At 32.1% G+C, this 20,438-nt stretch overlaps 1 protein-coding gene across 2 annotated transcripts in view; it reads right to left on the reverse strand.

Annotated features, from left to right (window-relative positions):
- pde1a (phosphodiesterase 1A, calmodulin-dependent) overlaps nt 1–20,438 on the reverse strand; it is a 145,838-nt gene that overhangs the window by 14,780 nt on the left and 110,620 nt on the right. For both annotated transcript variants that reach the window (XM_056465853.1, XM_056465854.1), the window contains 6 exons: nt 18,626–18,692; nt 15,746–15,862; nt 9,854–9,994; nt 7,993–8,093; nt 1,123–1,248; nt 933–1,034 (listed from right to left, as the gene is read on the reverse strand). In XM_056465853.1, the coding sequence (XP_056321828.1) occupies nt 933–1,034; nt 1,123–1,248; nt 7,993–8,093; nt 9,854–9,994; nt 15,746–15,862; nt 18,626–18,692 (654 nt within the window). The remainder of the gene's footprint in view (nt 1–932; nt 1,035–1,122; nt 1,249–7,992; nt 8,094–9,853; nt 9,995–15,745; nt 15,863–18,625; nt 18,693–20,438) is intronic.

Here is a 20,438-nt window from a genome sequence, read left to right on the forward strand (position 1 = left end):
AGCATAACCCTGTTAGACCATGTGCCGTGGTGCAGAGCGTATTTTTCCGTCCTTAAAATAGCAAAAGTGGATTCGGACACGCCTTTATTGTATTTGTGCACTGCGTTTTAGACTTTGCGCCTAGATCATTAAAATAGAGCCCAGATGTGAATCCAGTGTCATGACATCATAAGGCAAAAACCTTTAGTGGCCACACGACCACAATTTACCCAGAGTTTCAGGAAAATCTTCACCCTGGTTGGAGTTTAGACAGTTTTGGTTTCAGTCACTTTTGGTTTGGACAAAAAAATGCATAGAAAAAAATGTGGTTTTCAAAATACCTGTGTTCATGTGTACAGGGCTTTAGGTCTGGGCCTTGGGTATTTTTATAAATGTGTTCAAAAAAATCTCCGTCCACATGAAAAATGCACTGTGATGCATGTTAAGGGCACGCCAGACCAACAGGTGGCGATAACGAAACTTATGCTGGGTTCACACCAAACGGGGAATTAGTATTTGCACAAGTAAATTGCACGCAAGTCAATGCATATGAGAGAACAGCGGAGGATGGGTTTTATGAACAGTTAGTGCTTTTTAGCCAATTCCGGTTAAATATTTATGTGACTATTTTCAATTTCATTTGGATCCTTTTACAGAATCGATATTTTAGTCTAATTAACATACAATCAGCTAAATAGACTTAAGCATTCATTTAGTTGTTTAAGAGTAAAACAAGATGAAAGAGTGTAAACTAGCGCAGAAAATCCATTGAAAATACAGGGGTAAAATAAATGTTCATATTTTCAAGATATTTTAAATATTTTAAAAAATATTACATTTATTGCAGTGCTTCTTCAGGGCCAGAGTCTCATTCTGGAGGTACTATGCAAAAAGCATGGCACATTTTGATAAAGCAGTCCCAGTGTCAGATTTTCATTCTCAGTGTTACTCACCCCTCAGGCTGCTGCAGAGAGTTCCTCATGGTCTTGATCTGCTGGAAATGGCAGGACATATCAGTACTCATGACCATCTCAATGACCAGCGTGCGCAGCTCCCTGTGGGAAACACAACACAGAGGCTCAGCAGGACTCAAAGCACAGCCTCTGTCCCAGAAATCTGCCTCCATTCCTCCTGTTTCCACACCTCCAGTCATCTTTGGAGAGGTTGACCAGGATGTTCATCTCGTCCTCCTGCATGAGTCTGTAGGCTGCGCTCACATGATGGTTTTCCAGAACAGAGCGGTCATTGTACAGGATGGCCACTTCTGATCTGTGCAAATAAGTCAGAGAAGAGTTTTTTTTACCCATTTATATCATTGTAGTACATTTTAAAAGGTCCACAGAAAAAAAAGTAAGTTTCGCTACACCCAATCAGCTGAATCAACACAATTCTCAAGTTTTTTTGAGGGACAACTTAATTGTTTTAGGTTTAATCAACTTACATTTGGTAAAAAACAATTAAGTTAAAGGTGCCCTATAATAGTAGAATAATAAGAGATCAGTATATGGAAATGGACATACAGCCTCAGTCATCATTGTTTACTCGTTATCAAGTAAATTTCATGTAAAAGTGTAAAACCCTCATGGACGACGAGCCAATCAGAAGACAAAAACTGTGACAAGACTCATGGGCCATGACCTCCTCAACGCAGACTCATGTAGCTCTGAGATCATTAATATGCATGCCTCATTTCACCACAACTAATGTAATGAGCTTTCTAACTGAACACAGCAACCTTGACATTTACACAATAAAAGCGTCTAAATAATTAAGTGAAAAAAGGCTCAAATATTTTTAAGAACGCTAGTATCAGAACAATTAAACAGGTTTTATTAAATTTGTATTACTTTATTAGTCAAAGTAAAATATACTGTACTTGTAAGCACTGTTTTCTACATTGAATTGAGCACTATTAGAATTACCATTTTTGATGTTTCTTCTTGCCTGAAATTAATCTTTATTAACTGTTCTCTTTATTGTTTTTTGAAGAGAGAAAGAACAGAAAAAACACTTTTTATAGAAATCATCTATACACATATTACTGTGTTATCATTTTACATCAGAATTATTAACTCTTTCTCAGATACAAGAAAAAAAGAATAGCAATAATGATAAAATAAAATAAATAAATAAACTATAAATAAATAAATGTAAAAATAAATGAGTAATATTAAGTTAAATTAGAATAATGAATAACAATAAAGTAATTAATAAATAATTAAGTCATTTAGTTAAATTTGAATAATAAATAGCAATTAAGTAATTAATAAATAATTAGGTAATTTATTTAGTTAAATTTGAATAATTAATAACAGTTAAGGATTTAATGAATAATTAACTCATTCAGTTAAATTAGAATGAATAACAATTAAGTAATTATTAAATATTTAGGTAATTCATTTAGTTAAATTAGAATAATGAATAACAATGAAAGTAATTAATACATTATTAGGTAATTCATTTAGTTAAATTGCAATAAGGAATAGCAATTAAGTAATTAATAAGTAATTAAGTAATTCATTTAGTTAAATTAGAATAATGAATAACAATTAAGTAAATAATAAGTAATTAATTTGGTTAAAATAGAATAATGAATAACAATTAAGTAAATAATAAGTAATTAATTTGGTTAAAATAGAATAATTAATAATAATTAAGTCATTAATAAATAAGTAATAATTTTAGGTTAATTAGAATGATAAATAAAATTGAGTCATTAATAAATAATTAATTAATTCACTTAGTTAAATTAGAATAATTAATAACAATTAAGTCATAAATTAATAATTCTTTTAGTTACATGAAATTAGTAATTTAATATTAAACAAAATAAAAATGTTGCTTTAGAACAAGGGTGTTCCTGATTTAATTCTTTCAGATGAAAACAAGACCTGTTTACTTTTAAAATAATCTACAACACATTCCCAAGAGTAATAAAACTTAAATAACACATAAATCTTTTAATAATCCTTTCATGTAGAAATTGCATTTTTTTTTTTTGTTCTGTCGCAGCATCATTTTCAGCGCTGTATAATTTATTCACCTTCATGTCATTGCAAGTCTTTACCACTTTCTTTCTGTCTGTCACAGAACACAAAGGGTTCTTTATGAAAGCTTATTGTCACCAGGGGCTGTCAAGCTTCAAAAAGGACAAAAAGCACCGTAAAAATAACATTAAAGTAGATCATATGACTCATGCAGTACCTTTCAAGTCTTCTGAAGTTTTGTGTGGGTAAAATAATGAAATTTCAAAGTCATTTATGCCGAAAATATTGCCCTGAATTTTCTTCAAACTTGTCATGTGACGCACAAGAACACTCTGCATTTGGCGCCATTGATGTAAAACTACAGACAGATCTAAAAGAGAGATTTTTAAATTTAACATCTGTGATCTCAAATGCAATTGTTGTCTCAATTGCCCAGAGCTGTCACTGGGGTGGTAACCTACGGCACCAAAACTAAAAGGTTCACCTTGTACCTCTTATACTCTTAAAGTCTGCGTAATATCAAAATATACAATGCTTGTTTTGCTAGCTCACATTGTTATTCTTAATCTGTTAGCCAGCACTCACTTCTCTTCGGTTAGCTTGAACTGTTAGCATAAAGTTGCGGTCACACTTGACTTTTTTTCCCATAGACTTCCATTCATACGCATGCGAATGCGTCAGACCGGAAACGCGGGGTCATGCGTCAAGTTTCGCAGGTTGCATCACTTGACTGCATGAGACCAATCGAGGATCAAAACACGACCTCTCTGGGCAGAAATTTAAAACATGGAACAATCGCTCGCTTTTTTAAATGTCTAATAAGCTTGTTTAATCCCGCCCCTTTTCGCAGTGCCACACGACAGAATTTTGCACACACAAAGCCCAGTGTGACCGCAGCTTAAAGCTGCAGTCACACTGGCCTTTTCCTCCCATAGACTTCCATTCATACGCACGCTGCGGTGCAAAGTTCAAGCTTGGTGAACTCTGATCTGCGAAACCGCATCACTTGGCTGCGTGAGACCAATCGAGGATCAAAACATGACCTCTCTGGACAAAAATGTAAAATATTGAGCAATAGCTCGCTTTTTTAATGTCTAATCATCTTGTTTAATCCCACCCCTTTTCGCAGCGCCGTACGACAGAATTTCGCACACACAAACTCTGGTGTGACTGTAGCTTCAAGCTGTAAAGGGCAGGTGTGTTGTGTCATGTCACGTAATGATTGACAGGTCACTGAACCAGTGACTGTGCAAAAAGACTAATAAAACAACAACGTGTCCAGTAGATGAATAAACATCACCATATTTCGAAAGAGCATGTGCCCATTGGCTAAATCCTCCATTAGTCAAACTAGAAAGAAATTCACTGCGTAAAAGTGTCTGACAGATGGCATATGTAGAACGTCAAAACAATTTGTTTGGATTTTAGTAACTATAACTTTGACTTTTTATTCAGTTTGTGGTCTCATTTTATTTTATTTGTTTATTTCTCCTGGAAAAATCTATTGGCTGGTAATAGAAGTATTTTTTGAATGTAAAATAGCTAAGATCAAAATAGCTAAGGTCAATATTATTAGCAACTAGAAATGCATTTTTTTCTTTCTTTTGAATCAACATGATGCTGTCAAAATGAACCCTGCTGTAAACAGTGGTGGTTCTGGCTTAAATGGCACCCTGGGCAAACCACCCTATTTATGCCCCTCAACCCCCCCCCCCCCCCCCCTCCTCAAACTTATAAATAGTTGCAAGGTTACATCTAGTTATAAAAAGGATTATTAAACATGTACATTCTGAAAAAAAAAAAATAATTGTTTGTTGCTTTAACCCAACTTTGGGTAAAATATGGACAAAACCAGAATTGGGATAAAAATAAAAATATTTATATTTATTATAAATAAAATGATTATTATTATATAATTATTATTCTAAATAAATGAAAGAAAACAATCCTTAATGTAATCGGAAAAGAATGTAAAGACAAAGCTGCTAAGTGCTAAGATCACTCAAGAAATATTTAGCATGAATAATAATTATGACAATTCTTTAAAATACAAAGAAAATATAGATGTTGTTTAGAATTATCCTAGAATTACCCGACTCAAGGCTGAGAACTAATGTTATTAAGTCTTACCTCCCTGATTCATTATCCCCCCTTTCTGCGTCATAGCCATGCTTCGTCAAAATAAGGTCATCATCATATTATATAAACTTAAGTTTTGTTAACTTGCACAACTCGCTATGTGTTGACACCATGTGTCATAACGGTAACATAAAAGGCAGTCACTCTGGTTTCACAGCACATATATTGCCGTGCATGTTTACAATCAGGATTCACACAGGGAGCAGGAGACAAGTGTTTTTTTTTTTTGCACCATCTCCCTGTGCCACCCCAGCAAGATGCCGCCCTGGGCGATCGCCCATATTGCCCATGCCTAAATCCGCCACTGGCTGTAAATGTGAACGAGACACATAGTAACAACATCAAGTGCAGAATGTGACGTCGATTCTGCTACTGAAGATGAATTTAAAACAAGATAAATTCTGCTCCGGGAGTAAGATAAATTGTGATTGACAAGCAAGCAGTGGATTTTCTCTGTCTATTAAACAGTATACCGTATGCACACACTCTTTCTCTTTGGCTCTTATACAAGGCTCTGGTCCAAACCCTAGCGAGTGGTCTACGTAGGCAGCATTTTAATGCATCACAGACATGATCCAGATGCAAACTGTGCTCTTCCAAATGGTAGGAAGCATCATTATGCTAAGATGATAACCTTATGTGGCCAATATATATATATATATATATATATATATATATATATATATATATATATATATATATATATATATATATACTGTATATATGCATCTCCTTCTGTGAGAAAGCATTTCCATAATGCATTGCAACAAGCTTGCATTAAAATCTATTCAATTTTTCATATCAAAACATAAAACATAAATTATAAATACTGATAATAAATGCAAATACAATCCATATCTGATAAACATACATAAATTTGTGTATTTTTTATATAATTAATAAATTATTAAATGCAAACAATAATACAAAATTCTATCCAAGACAGAAATTATGGTTCTAAATAATAATAATGATAAATACAAATATAATATGTGATATATAAATAGTACTAAATGACAAATTGCCTTATTTCATAAAAACTAAAATATTAAACATAAATATTTATAAAAAATGCCAGTCAGATGACAAATGATATTAATTTTACTTAGAAAAAGTTACCTAGAAAATAAGTACAAAAGTTATAAATGTTCTTTATATATTGATAAGCATATATTTTCCATAAAAGTAAAACTATTAGTAATAAATATGAATAAAATATTCATAAATAATGAATAATTTAATGTAAATATATAAAACAATGCCAAAATATATTAAAAAAATGTTAAAACACGCTTGCTTTAGTAAATATATATTCGAGACAATCAACAAAGTGAATGCTGATGACAATATTAATACGAATAGAATAAAAATATTTAAACATTTGATAAACAGTAATAAATGTCAAATGACTTCATTTCTATAAACAGTACAAGTTAATAATAAATATTTACTACTAAGGATAATAATTATTATTAATGGAACACATGCACATCTAAACAAACAAACAAATAAATAATTTTCCATGTCAAAACATAAAAAGTGAATTATACAGTAAATACATAAATAAATAATGCAAATAGAAACCATATTTGATAAACATAATTTTTATATACTTAGTCAATTATTAAATGCAAATAAAAAACTCTATCCAAGACAGAAATGATGGTTCTAAAAATAATGATAAATATAAATTTAATACATATTATATAGATTTTACTAAATGACAAATTGCTTTATTTCATAAAAATTAAAATATTAAACATAAATATTTATTAAAAAATGCCAGTCAGATGACAGATGATATTAATTTTACAAAAATTTTTTACTAATAAAATAAGTACAAAATGTATAAATGTATTTTATATGTTGATAAATGTATATTTTTCCATAAAAGTAAAACTATTATTAATAAATATGAATAAAAATATTCATAAATAATGAATATTTTAATCTAAATATATAAAACAATGCCAAAATATATAAACAAAATTTAAAAAACATGCTTGCTTTAGTAAATATATATTCTAGACAATCAACAAAGTGAATGCTGATTAAAATATTAATACAAATAAATTAAAAAATTATAAACATTTGGTAAATAATAATAAATGTCTAATGACCTTATTACTATAAACAGTACATAATAATAATTATAATAAAAATAGCTAATACATTTTAATTAATAATAAATATTTAGTACTAAGGATTATTATTATTATTATTATTATTATTATTATTATTATTATTATTATTATTATTATTATATAATTCCATTTTAGTATTATTAATGGAACACATGCACATTTAAATAAATAAATAATAAAAATTAAATTAAACTAAATCAAATTAAAGAAAATTAATACAATTAAATTAAATTTAAAGAAAATAAATAAATAAAATAAAAACACGCTTACTTTAGTAAATATATATTCTAGACAATCAACAAAGTGAATGCTGATTACAATATTATCACCAATAGAATAAAAAATTACAAACATTTGATAAATAATAATAAATGTCAAATGACATAATTTCTATAAACAGTACATGTTAATAATAAATGTTTACTACTAAGGATAATTATTATTATTAATGGAACACATGCACATTTAAACAAACCAAAAATACATAAATAAATAAATGAATGGATAAATAAATAAATAAATAAATAAATAAATAAATAAATAAATAAATAAATAAATAAATAAATAAAATAAACTTGCATTCGTACAAATATTGATTAATGCAATTAATGCAAATTGATCTAAATCATGAGGTGTGATGTTGAGTCTGTTTTTCTGAAAACTTCAAATGCAAACAGGCAGAAGATTTTTCTTATTATTCTATTTTGAACCCTTGATCAAGTCTATTGAAGATGATCACAAACCTGGTCTGGATGTGGAAGTTATTGGTTGTTCCAGTGTGTTCAAAGTCGTGAATAGCAGCAGCAAACACCATGGCCAATATTTCCAGTTCAGTGAGCCAGTGCTGCGGAAGAGCGAATCAAATAATCACCATTACAACGACTCAAGATTGTTCAAACCCATTTCATAACAACTGCGCATATTAACCTGCAAGTCAAGAGCTCAAGCATTCAGCAAACAGATGTCAAATTTGTTGTCTGAGCAAGACATGCATGCAAAATCACATCATAATCAAATCAGTTTCCACAACAATATTAAAGGTACTGATGATTTCTGATGGATTGACTTTTTCTGCTAAAAAAACACTCTACTTATCTCATACACTTGAACATATTTATCGAAATTGAATCGAACCTTGTATTTTTACCTTGTTTATTAACATTGCACTCATCTTGCGTTTAAAAAAAAAAATCTCAGTTTTTTATATTTAAATTAATTAATTTATTTTGTTAAATATTTGTAAATGTCAAGTAGTTATTATGGATAGTACAAATATTATCATTATTATTATTATCATCATCATCATCATCATCATGAGTGGATTTTCTGATGGATGTCCGCTCCAGGATGGAGTAATACATATCCTTTCTTATGTTTTTATGATTATTAATACAGCTGAATGCTTAAGAGCCTAGATTACATAATGACCCTAGTGTCATCCCACTTCAGAGTAAAACTCAAATAATACAGTTGAAGTCATTAATAAATTATTATTGAAAAAGCGCTATTCAAATAAAGGTATTGAATGTATTGAATATTAGCCCCTCTGTTTATTTTTCCCCCACTTCTGTTTAATGGAGAGAAGATTTTTTTCAGTACATTTCTAAACATAATAGTTTTAATAACTCATTTCTAATAACGGATTTATTTTATCTTTGCCATGATGACAGTAAATAATATGTTGAATAGATATTATTCAAGACACTTCTATACAACTTAAAGTGACATTTACAGGCTTAACTGGGTTAATTAGGGTAACTAGGCAAGATAGGGAAATTAGGCATGTTATTGTATAACGATGGTTTGTTCTGTAGACTATCGGAAAATATACAGCTTAAAGGGGCTAATAATGTTGACCTCAAAATGGTTCATAAAAAATGAAAAGCTGCCTTTATTCTAGCCGAAATAAAACAAATAAGACTTTCTCCAGAAGAAAAAAATATTATCAGACATACTGTGAAAATATCCTTACTCTGTTAAACATCATTTGGGAAATATTTAAAAAGGAAATATAATTTCAAAGGGGGGCTAATAATTCTGACTGTTAAAACTGCAAACTATCACCAGTCAACTTTCTTTTCAATTGAATCTCTGACTCCGGCTCTTCTTCATCTGACAGACTGGTCATTTTTGGGGTTAAAACTGTACATATCCCTACAATCATCATCATCATCATCATTTATAATAATAATAATAACAACAACTTTGCTGGTAAAAAACAATAGTAAAAAAACAATTAATGTAAAAACGGTTAAGGTCAATATTATTAGCCCCTTTAAAATTATTATTATTTGATTGGCAAAAGAATGACCACTGTTGTCCAATGACTTGCTTTATTAACCCAATAACCTGTTAAACAGCACTTTAAGCTAAATATTAATATATTGCAAAATACCTAGTAAAATATGTACTTTTATCATGGCAAAGACAAAAGAATTGAGTCATTAGAAATGATTTATTAAAACTATTATGTTTAAAAATGTTACAAACACAATTGCAATTTCTCAGACAAATACTTTTAACAGTGAAAACAGCAATAAATAATAGAAGAAATATAAAAGTAATATAAGAAGCAATTCAACATTTGTTAGTTTTTCTGCTCACCATAACGCCAGTGTGCAGCATCAGATAATGTGCCGTCTGTGTGACATCAGCCGCGTGGATCAGGTTATGATAAGGGTTTCTGTGTTTGCTGTAGCCGATTTCCAGAGCTTCCACAAAAGACACCAATGAGGACACTGGTATCTGCACACAGGAGGACAGCCGCTGAAAACTAGAGAACTGTTAACTTTTTTTTTTACCCAAAGAAAGAAAAGATTTCACAGACAAGTCAAATACTATGGAAATCAATGGTTACAGCGTTCAAGCTTTCTTCAGAATATCTTCTTTTGTGTTCAACAGAAAAAAGACAGACAAACAGGTTTGGAACAAGTAAAGGGTGAGTAAATCATGACACAATTTTTATTTTTGGGTGAACTATCCCTTTAAGTATTAGATTTATGGAAAATAATTACACTCCTAGCAATGTAGTTCACCTTTAAAGTGATAGATCATTATGTGCTCGCCTTCAAGTGGTTCCAAACCTGTTGAACACAAAAGAAGATATTTTGAAAAAGATGTAATCCTGCAACCATTGATCTCCATAGTAAAAATAATAAAATAAAAATACTATGGAAGTCAATAGTTACAGGTCTCCAGCTTTCTTCACAATATCTCCTTTTTGTGTTCAACAGAACAAAGTCAAATGGGTTTGAAACTAGTAAAGGGGCGAGTAAATTATAACACAATTTTTATTTTTGGGTGAACTATCCCTTTAAGAATCTCAGCTGTTTTAAAGAGCCCCTATTTTGGTTTTAGGGGTCCCCAACAACATGCTGATATGCGTGCATGGTCAAAAAACACTTCATTGTCTTATAATATGCAATTATTTTTACCTAATTATCCCAGCGACTCCCATTAGAAATGCTCAGCGATTCATTTGTTCCCAAACCCCTCCTTAGCGTGAAGCTAATCTGCGGTTATTGGTCCGATGACCCAGTCTGTTGCGATTGGTCAATTGTGTTCAGCATGAGACAGAGAGAAAAGCCCACCACGGCTATGAAATAGCAGCCAGAGAGTATAGGAGAGCCCAATTCAGGAATGCAATAAATCACTGCAGTTTAAGACCAGCATATTGCTCTACTCTTAAACCTAACCCCAAGTAAAAACAATGACACATATTCAGTATTAACCCACACAGTGGCAAAAGTTGAACTTTTTTGAAAATTGACCATGCCACGTGTGTGTAGGAACAGCTGATGGTGGCCATAACAAAGGCAAACAGCAAAGGATCGCCAGTTCAGAAACGCACTTAAAATCAGTAAAGAAAGAAGCATGTGTTGCGTTTTCAAGAGAGCACTAATCTATAATCAATACGTGATTACAAGCCGTGCGGGGCGATTGCAACTTATCACGCACAATTAAACACAGTTTGTAAACTACACAAAACGTGGCAACAATTTTAATAACACTAACATTTTATGATCTGGAGGAAGAAGAAACTGGTCCATATGAAATGTAAAAGTTACTGACAAAGTCCCATAGTCTCTGCTGCTTCTTCAATAGCAAACGGCAGACAAATCCCATGTTACAGCGTAGGTTATTGTATCAATCGTCAGAAAAATGACAGGAACAAACACAGCTCAGGTTGGCTATAGTGTGGCATTGTTGTGAAAATGAACTTTAACCCTTTATTCCCCGCAGCCCTCCATCTCCATCTGTCAGTGATCGTCATCTTCTACACTACAAACTGAACTACACAGTTCCTATTTACTGTGACCTTTTATGTGAAGCTGCTTTGACACAATCTACATTGTATAAGCGCTATACAAATAAAGGGGAATTGAATTGAAATTGAATCTTCACGTCATGATCAGTCCCGTGATCCCCCGTGCCTCTGCTAGTGTGTGGAGGAAAGCGCGTGCACATTTTAACGGAGGAACTGGAAGTACATATTTGGTGATGTACCGTATCGACGTCGATGCGATTAAACAAAAGATCCAAACCAAACTCAATTTGTTTATTAGACTCTGATTCAAATATTTTGCTAAAGAATCAATGGTTTTAAACATGCTGCACCTTTAGATTTAAACCCCAGCTGGATGTTTTTATTCACTTAGAGCTCTGTTACACACTGCATGAAAGGTCATTTTCAAAAACCTATAATAGGGGCTCTTTAATACTAATTTGGATTTTCAACCCTACAAGAAACATTCTCAATCTGCAGTCATCATATGCCTTTAAATTTCCTCCAAAGCAGATTAATAGAGCATTTTTTGGGCTTCCCATGAGAAAACAGCTTGCATGAGTACAATATTGCTGCGTAATGACATGAAGAGAGCAGAGACTCCAGACCTAACCACCTAAACCCAAACACAGGCCACATCCATCAGCTACATTTACAGCACAATGATGAGGCTCTGCGTGTGTGATTTCAGAGACTGTCGTCACTGCGCTTGTGAACAGAGGATGAAGTGATGAGATCTGACACACTGGAGAAAAAAACAGACAGAGAGCAGATGGAAAAGCTCAGACGCCTCGTATCACATCTATATCACATATACATGAGGGCAAAAACATGCATTCTTCAAATACAACGTCAGATTTGGGTGAACCTTGGATTAGCGAGAATGCAAAAGAATGAAATCATAATATATTGAAGAAATAGGATAAATTTGAGTTGAAATCTCTGTAATTTTCTTTACTCACTTTCATTTGGGTTTAAATCTGTGTGATTTTCTTCACTCAATCTCATTTGGGTATAAATCCATGTGATTTTCTTCACTCAATCTCATTTGGGTTTAAATCTGTGTGGTTTTCTTCACTCACTTTCATTTGGGTTTAAATCTGTGTGGTTTTCTTCACTCACTTTCATTTGGGTTTAAATCTCTGTAATTGTCTTCACTCTCTCTCATTTGGGTTTAAATCCATGTGATTTTCTTCACTCAATCTCATTTGGGTTTAAATCTGTGTGGTTTCTTCACTCAATCTCATTTGGGTATAAATCCATGTGATTTTCTTCACTCAATGTCATTTGGGTTTAAATCTGTGTGGTTTTCCTCACTCACTTTCATTTGGGTTTAAATCTGTGTGACTTTCTTTACTCGATTTGATTTGGGTTTAAATCTGTATGATTTTTTTTAATCGCTTTCATTTGGGTTTAAATCTCTGTGATTTTCTTCACTCACTCTCATTTGGGTTTAAATCTGTGTGATTTTCTTTACTCACTCTCATTTGGGTTTAAATCTCTGTAATTGTCTTTACTCACTCTCATTTGGGTTTAAATCTCTGTAATTGTCTTTACTCACTTTCATTTGGTTTTAAATCTCTGTAATTGTCTTCACTCTCTCTCATTTGGGTTTAAATCCGTGTGATTTTCTTCACTCAATCTCATTTGGGTTTAAATCTCAGTAATTGTCTTTAATCGCTTTCATTTGGGTTTAAATCTGTTTGATTTTCTTTACTCACTTTCATTTGGGTTTAAATCTGTGTGTTTTTCTTTCGCCTGCTGAAACCAAAGAGAACATGATGTCCTTGCTGCACTTTTATATGCAGTTACAATGATGGAGCTTTTCAAGATTTAGAAAGCAGGACAATGGTTATTTTTGTATTATAAAAGCAATTAGCTCTGTGTCAGCAGATAATTATTTAATTTGTTATTCACCAAAAATGATAAAACCCATAGTGCTATTATTATAGAGTCATGATTTGAACTCAATGAGAACTTTCTGAATTGATTTCATGATTCAAAACGATTCAAAGTGGGATTCAGTGATTCACCTGAACCGATTCAATTAATTGATTAATTGATTAACCTAGTTAAGCCTTTTAATGTCACTTTAAGCTGTATAGAAGTGTCTTGAAAAATATCTAGTAAAATATTTACTGTCATCATGACAAAGATAAAATAAATCAGTTATTAGAAATGAGTTATTAAAACTATTATGATTAGAAATGTGTTGAAAAAAAATCTTCTCTCTGTTAAACAGAAATTAGGGAAAAAATAAACAGGGGGCTTATAATTCAGGGGGGTTAATAATTCTGACTGAAAATATAACACTTGAAAAATGCTCAGTTTCTCTTGATTCCCTGTATTTTTTTAATGCAATGCACTCTGGGTGCAAAGCATTATATTTTAATTCTAAATTTTATTTTTTGTAATCTAGAACCCCAAAACCAGTCATGCGTCATCGCATAAAAGCTGAAAAAATAAGCTTCTTATTGATATATACTTTGTTAAAAGTGGACAGTATTTTCAAGTTACAACTCAAGAGTTCAGATGCAAAAGCCTCTAAGTGCCACTTGAACTTCTCTTTTAAAAAATTGCATATTTCTCAGCCTCCTGTGTGTAGGTTCAGTAGTTTCTCTTTTAGTGATGTTTTATAAAGAAATTTCGGGAGGAGCATGCGCAGATGTTTCAGCAATTCTAATACATCATTGACAATCATTCTATTATCCAATCAGCATTAGACCAAACCCCTATAGATACCAAAAGTTGTCCTACCTGCATTATCTCACAACTTTAGTATCCCTCCACCACCCTGACACCTCGCCTTTTAAACATTATATACCCAGGGTGAGCATTCTGGGGCCGGGCTAGACACTTCACTCGAGCCGCAATGTCTCTTTCTTTCCTGATAAGGGGAATAAGATGAGTTGGGGTGTCTTTCCCGAGCTCAGAGCCCTCTCCCTGGACAGCACGCCAATTACGCTTTACTCTTAAAACATCTGTAAGCGTGAACTCGTAAATGGCAAATAATAGTTTGTTTTTATTGTCCTTCAAGTGAAATAACTCAACATAAACATAGGAGGCTGAGAAAAAAACTAATTTAGAAGAAAAATTCTGTGAGCACAAAGAAAATTTTGTATGTAAAAACGTCAACTATTCGAAAATCTGGAATCTGAGGTAGAAAAAAAAACCCTAATAACTGAGAAATTCATGTTTAAATTTGTCTACATAAAGAACTTAGCAATGTCCGTCACTAATAAAAAATAAGTTTTGATTAAGAAAATTTGAGGTTGTATATATTTGCAGTAGGACATAATAGAGCATAATCTGTATTTAAATCTCAAACAACTTTGCATAAAAAAATGAAAAATAAAAATGTTTGACTATTGCTAAAGTGCAACATAAGACTTTGTGGTTCAGGTCACATATATTAATTGATTAGAAAATGTATATTGCTTACAAATATACATTACAACCCACAGTAGTGGCTTGACAGATTTAGTCAGAATTATTAGCCCCCTGTTTATTTTTTCCCCAATTTCTGTTTAACAGAGAGAAGATTTTTTTTTCAACACATTTCTAAACATAATAGTTTTAGTAACTCATTTCTAATAACTTTTTATTTACTTTACTTTTTGCCATGATGACAGTAAATAATAATTTAATATATATTTTTCAATACACTGCTATACAGCTTGAAGTAACATTTAAAGGCCTAACTAGGTTAATTAGGTTAACTAGGCAAGATAGTAAAAATTATTTTGACCTTAAAATGGTTCACAAAAATATTTTAAACTGCTTTCATTCTAGCCAAAATAAAACAAATCAGACTTTCTCTAGAAAAAAAATATATTATCAGACATATTGTGAAAATTTCCTTGCTCTGTTAAACATAATTTGGGAAATATTAAAAAAAATTAATAAAATAAATAAAAAAAATCAAAAAATCAAAGGGGGGCTAATAATTCTGACTTCAACTGTAAGTCTGTATAACTCCAGAAGACTCTGTATGTCATATAGGCTGATTTTTATTTTTTGTTATGCCTCCATTGGGTCCTTTTTGAAGCTTGAAAGCTCTTCAATCCACTCGGAGAATGAAAAAGGGGACCTATAGGGTTGAAATGACATGAGGGCGGGTAAATGACAGATGGAGTTTTGTTTAGTGGCAGTATGTGAGTTTCTCTACGGGTCACAGTTTTGTTGTGTCTGGTTTCTGCGGTCTCTCGTACCCTGAAGCGGCTGATCAGGTCATATCTGGTGAGGAGTTCATAGACCAGAAATTTCAGAGCGTGTTCACTGCTTGCCTCCTGGAGCTTGAAGACGTCAAACGACCATTTATCAACATCCTGAAAAAGAGGAAACACTCTGTGAACTGATGGCTTTATGGAAAGATACTGCAGGTCAACAGGGTAAACAAAGTAACTAATATTTATTACCATACTTCCCCAGTTGATTGAGAAGATTAAGAATTACAGGCACTAATTGCATGGCATGTTTTCTAAAATTTTATTTAAATGTGCAAATAAGGCATTTATTCATTAAATGTGGACATATTTGCATACTTAAAACAGACATCTGAACATTACATAAAGTTAGGTTCAGAACTCGTTTCATTTGTTGAACACATTCTAAGTCATTAAAGTCTTCATAAACTGGAAGTTGCTGAGAACTTATTTCAATATGTTAATGTACTTCCTACTGAAATGGAATATTGAGTAGGGAGAGGGGCTTTCTTTTGTGCATCATTTCCTCATCGCAAACTAACGGTTAGAGAGGGTGTTAATATATGCATTCAATACAAACTATGTTTTTCTGTGGATTAACATGCAAGCATTAATTATTCACCTCAAGAATAACAATGTGAGTTAAAAAAATTAACATTGTTAATTTTGATTTCACAGAGTCTAAAAATACTGTAAATAGCCAGATAAAAAAATTTAACAAATTTTGATAACACTTTAATTGAAGGGGGTGTTCACAATTTGACTAAGATTTTGTGCATATATATGACCACTGTCATTAAGAGTCATTGGCTCAGTTATGCCATTTTAAACGCAAAGATGACAGCGTTTGAGATGTCTTTGTTATGACTACCTGTGATAAACAATACCATAACAATCTGTCTTTGTCCTGACACCTTGACGTTTCCCAGAATGAACTGTCATAAATCTGTCATAAACATGATTGTCATGTTAATTGTGTTATTAATTTTATAACAGCATATTTAATATTTTATCTAAAGTGGTACAAATTTGAATTAGTCATTAAAATGTTAATTGTCATGAAATATTAATGATGCTGTTATAAAATTATTTCAGAAGGTTGACACTTTCTATGAGAAATTTTAATTACAAATTCAGTTTGTCACACAAAAAAATTATGACAATTAAAATGGTCTCATAACAATTATGTTTATGACAGATTTATGACAAGTTATGCTGACTTGGTAATGTCAATACGTCATGACAAAGACAGAAAGTATATGTTTATGTCAAGTTGTCTTAAAGGCACCTTGACATAAACAATGGACCCTATAATGGATCCTATAATACACCTGGCGCAATAAGTCGCTAGATGTGTTTGCCCTGATGTGTTGCTATTTTCAGACCAACACAACCTTAATTTTCCTGTTTTCTACCATGTTGTTTAATAGCAAATCCAATTGTGCCACTTTTTGGACTCATGGCTAGAAAGTAGGTGTGTTAAGGCGCATTGTTGGTGCGTTGTTATTTTGAGGAACTAAAATAGACTGCACAATAGACCAGCTAAAAGCAGGTCTAAAGTCCAGTGCAGAGTGCGCTAGTTGTGTGCCTCGCTTACACAATGCTTAATACACACAGGATGCACAGCAATACATATGTATCTCTGCCTTCTTTATCTCGGGCGGGGGGCTTCTTTAAGTTTATTCATTACAACATGCTTTTGCATAATGTTATTAATAGTAGTAGTATTTATTATAAGCATATTTATATTTGTTTTATTAAAAACATGCTTAGATTTGTCCATCTGTCAGGTTTTGAACTATATGGGGCATAACATGTGTATTTGGATATTTGACCACATTTCGTTATTGTTGCTCATTTATTCGTTTGCTGGAAATCGGAACTGAATTTTGAAATGGCTTTGAAACAAATCTTTGCGCTTAACAAACAAAATTAATTATGTAGGCTGATGCATGTCTGTGCGTACAACACATTTCCTTATACACGAAAGATAGAAAGTGAAAGTAAAGGCCAAATGAAGGAGGTTCATTCTTTATCCTCACACTGCAGATGGTCGGTTTAACTGTTTTCTCACTAGTGAAGCGTTCAGTTTTTCCACTTACAATGTCCGCCATGTAAATAGCAAATGCGCCATGGCGTGACGCAAGTGACTCTTAAATGGAATGGGAGATGAGACTCTGATTGGTTTAATCTCAAAACACAACCATAACTCATTAGGAGAATAAGCTCAACCCTGTTCGACCATGCGCCACAGTGCAGAGCGAATTTTTCTGTCCTTAAAATAGCAAAAGTTGAGTCGGACACACTCTTAATGCTTTTGCGCCATGCGCTTTAGACTTTGCACCTAGATCATTAAAATAGAACCCAATGTCTTCTCTGCATTTTAAAATGACTTAACTGAGTGAATGACACTCAATGACAGCTGGTGTATAAGCATGCATAAATCTCATTCATATTCATGACATGTGTCATGCCATGATTACATAGGTCTTATGAACATTTGTCTTATGAGTTTTCACCAATTTTCACCATTTTGTAGATAAATGTTTTTAATTATGCATATTATTTAAAGCCAATACAGCGGTTTAAAACAAAAAAATGGCTTAGTGAAAATGTTTAGAGCAGTAGAAAAATATATACTTTTGAAAAAAATAGACTTTATATATATATTTTTAAGTGACATCTCCAGATCATAATTGGAAAAAATTACATTAGAAGCATTTTAAAGTGTATTTTGGATGTTTTCTTTACATTAGACAAAAAAAAAAACACTAGGAAAAGCCAAAATCTATACATATTCAAAGGTGAATCAAAAACACAGTGTCTTGACTTACTAAAGTCTAAAACTAAAGTCATGTTATCATACTCTGCGAGGATAATCTGTACCTTTAGAGCTGTAATTACAGATGGCGGATAGGTCAACCCTGCCATGTTGGATGTTCTTCTGTACATTCTGCAAAGACACAAATATTCACAAGTCTTTTTCTCTAACATGACGACAGATGAAGTTTATTTTTAACAAGGTAAGCAATGAAGACAAATGTGATGCATATACATGTTGACTAAACTTTCAGAAATCTGCTTCCCTGAAGTCTTGAGCACATTCATGTGGAAACACTTTTAATCAGAGCAAAAAATAAGCAGGACAGAACTCTAAAACCTTCCTTTTTAAATGAGACTGGAAAAGCACTTATTTATAAAAACGTCACACTCCAACAACACAGTCCAGATCCAAAAAAAAAAAGAGATCAAATTCAGTTCCAGTGTTCTTATTAAGCTGGCCCTCAGTAAAGCTCAGTAACAGAAAATGAACAGTTTCACACTAAAACATACTAAAATGTTCATATATACACACTTTGACTTAAAATCTAATTATCATATTACTTTTAATTGATTAAATATATTAGACTTGGGTTTCTAATGTCATGCCTTACAAGAGAATATTTGGAATTATTATCAATAATCAAAATTTTAACGATGTATTATAATATTTAAATTTTATATATTTATACAACAGTTCTGTCTGGTTCTCGAATCTGATAGGCTGACACCCTTGTGTATTACTCTGCCCACATAGAGTGACAGCAGATCAATAAACTCACTACAGTTTGACAAATATTTCAGCTGTTGGAGAACATAATGTACTTTTGAGGCGAGTTTAGGTGAGTTGTTTAGATAGCAACTATACCATTTATTTATAAGGATAGTGCTTATTTTAAAAATGTATAATTTTGGAGATTCAGTACGTCATCGGCCATCAGCCTGTCATTGAGCAGAGCAAAGACGGTAGACGCTCCACCACAAGATGGCGAAAGAGACCACATAAGTCTTTAGAGGAGGAAAAACTCAGCAAAAATGTTCAAACTACAGCTGATCAAATCATTATTAAACAGGTAAGTGACATTCTAAGTCAATCTCTCTTATTTGTATGATGTAGTGCTGTATTTATACCATAGTAATCTGTTAGTGTTTGCTTTGCTTTGGCTTTTTCAGGGTTAATTATTGTGATCTCCCGATTGCAACAGGGAAATACTGGAAATAAATCTCTGTAGACTGATGGCATTTCATGCAGTCCAGCTTTATAATCTTAAAATGTCAGCAAAATCACCTGTTTTGTCATTACTTTAGACATTACGCTAGAGAATCATTCAAATACAAGCTCTAAAGTGATGTTTGTGAACTAGCAACGGCTCCTGCTGTTCTGACGTCAGCTGCAGATGTGAATATATGGCGGAAGAAAGTAGTTCCTCATACAAAAGTATTTTTTGAAATATATATCTGAGAATATTGTTGTGCTTGATTTTCTTTTTTAAATGCTCGATTATGCCGTCGAACTGTAAAAATGAAATATTACACAAATAGCAGTGCAATGTGGCTTTATATTGTCCCTAGTGGGACACTAAGGCACTCGGTCTGCAACCTCGTGCCAACATACGCCTCCCACCAGTGCTGATAAAGCCATATCGCACTGCTACTTGTGGGATATTGCTCATATAAATAACAGTAATATTTGGAAATATATAATATAATTCAACTTAATTTCAACTTCAATAATATAATATAATATAATATAATATAATATAATATAATATAATATAATATAATATAATATAATATAATATAATATAATATAATATAATATAATATAATATAACATAATATAACATAATATAATATAATATAATATAATATAATATAA

The sequence above is a fragment of the Danio aesculapii genome, chromosome 9, assembly GCF_903798145.1.
Source record: "Danio aesculapii chromosome 9, fDanAes4.1, whole genome shotgun sequence".
Taxonomy (NCBI): Eukaryota; Metazoa; Chordata; class Actinopteri; order Cypriniformes; family Danionidae; genus Danio; species Danio aesculapii.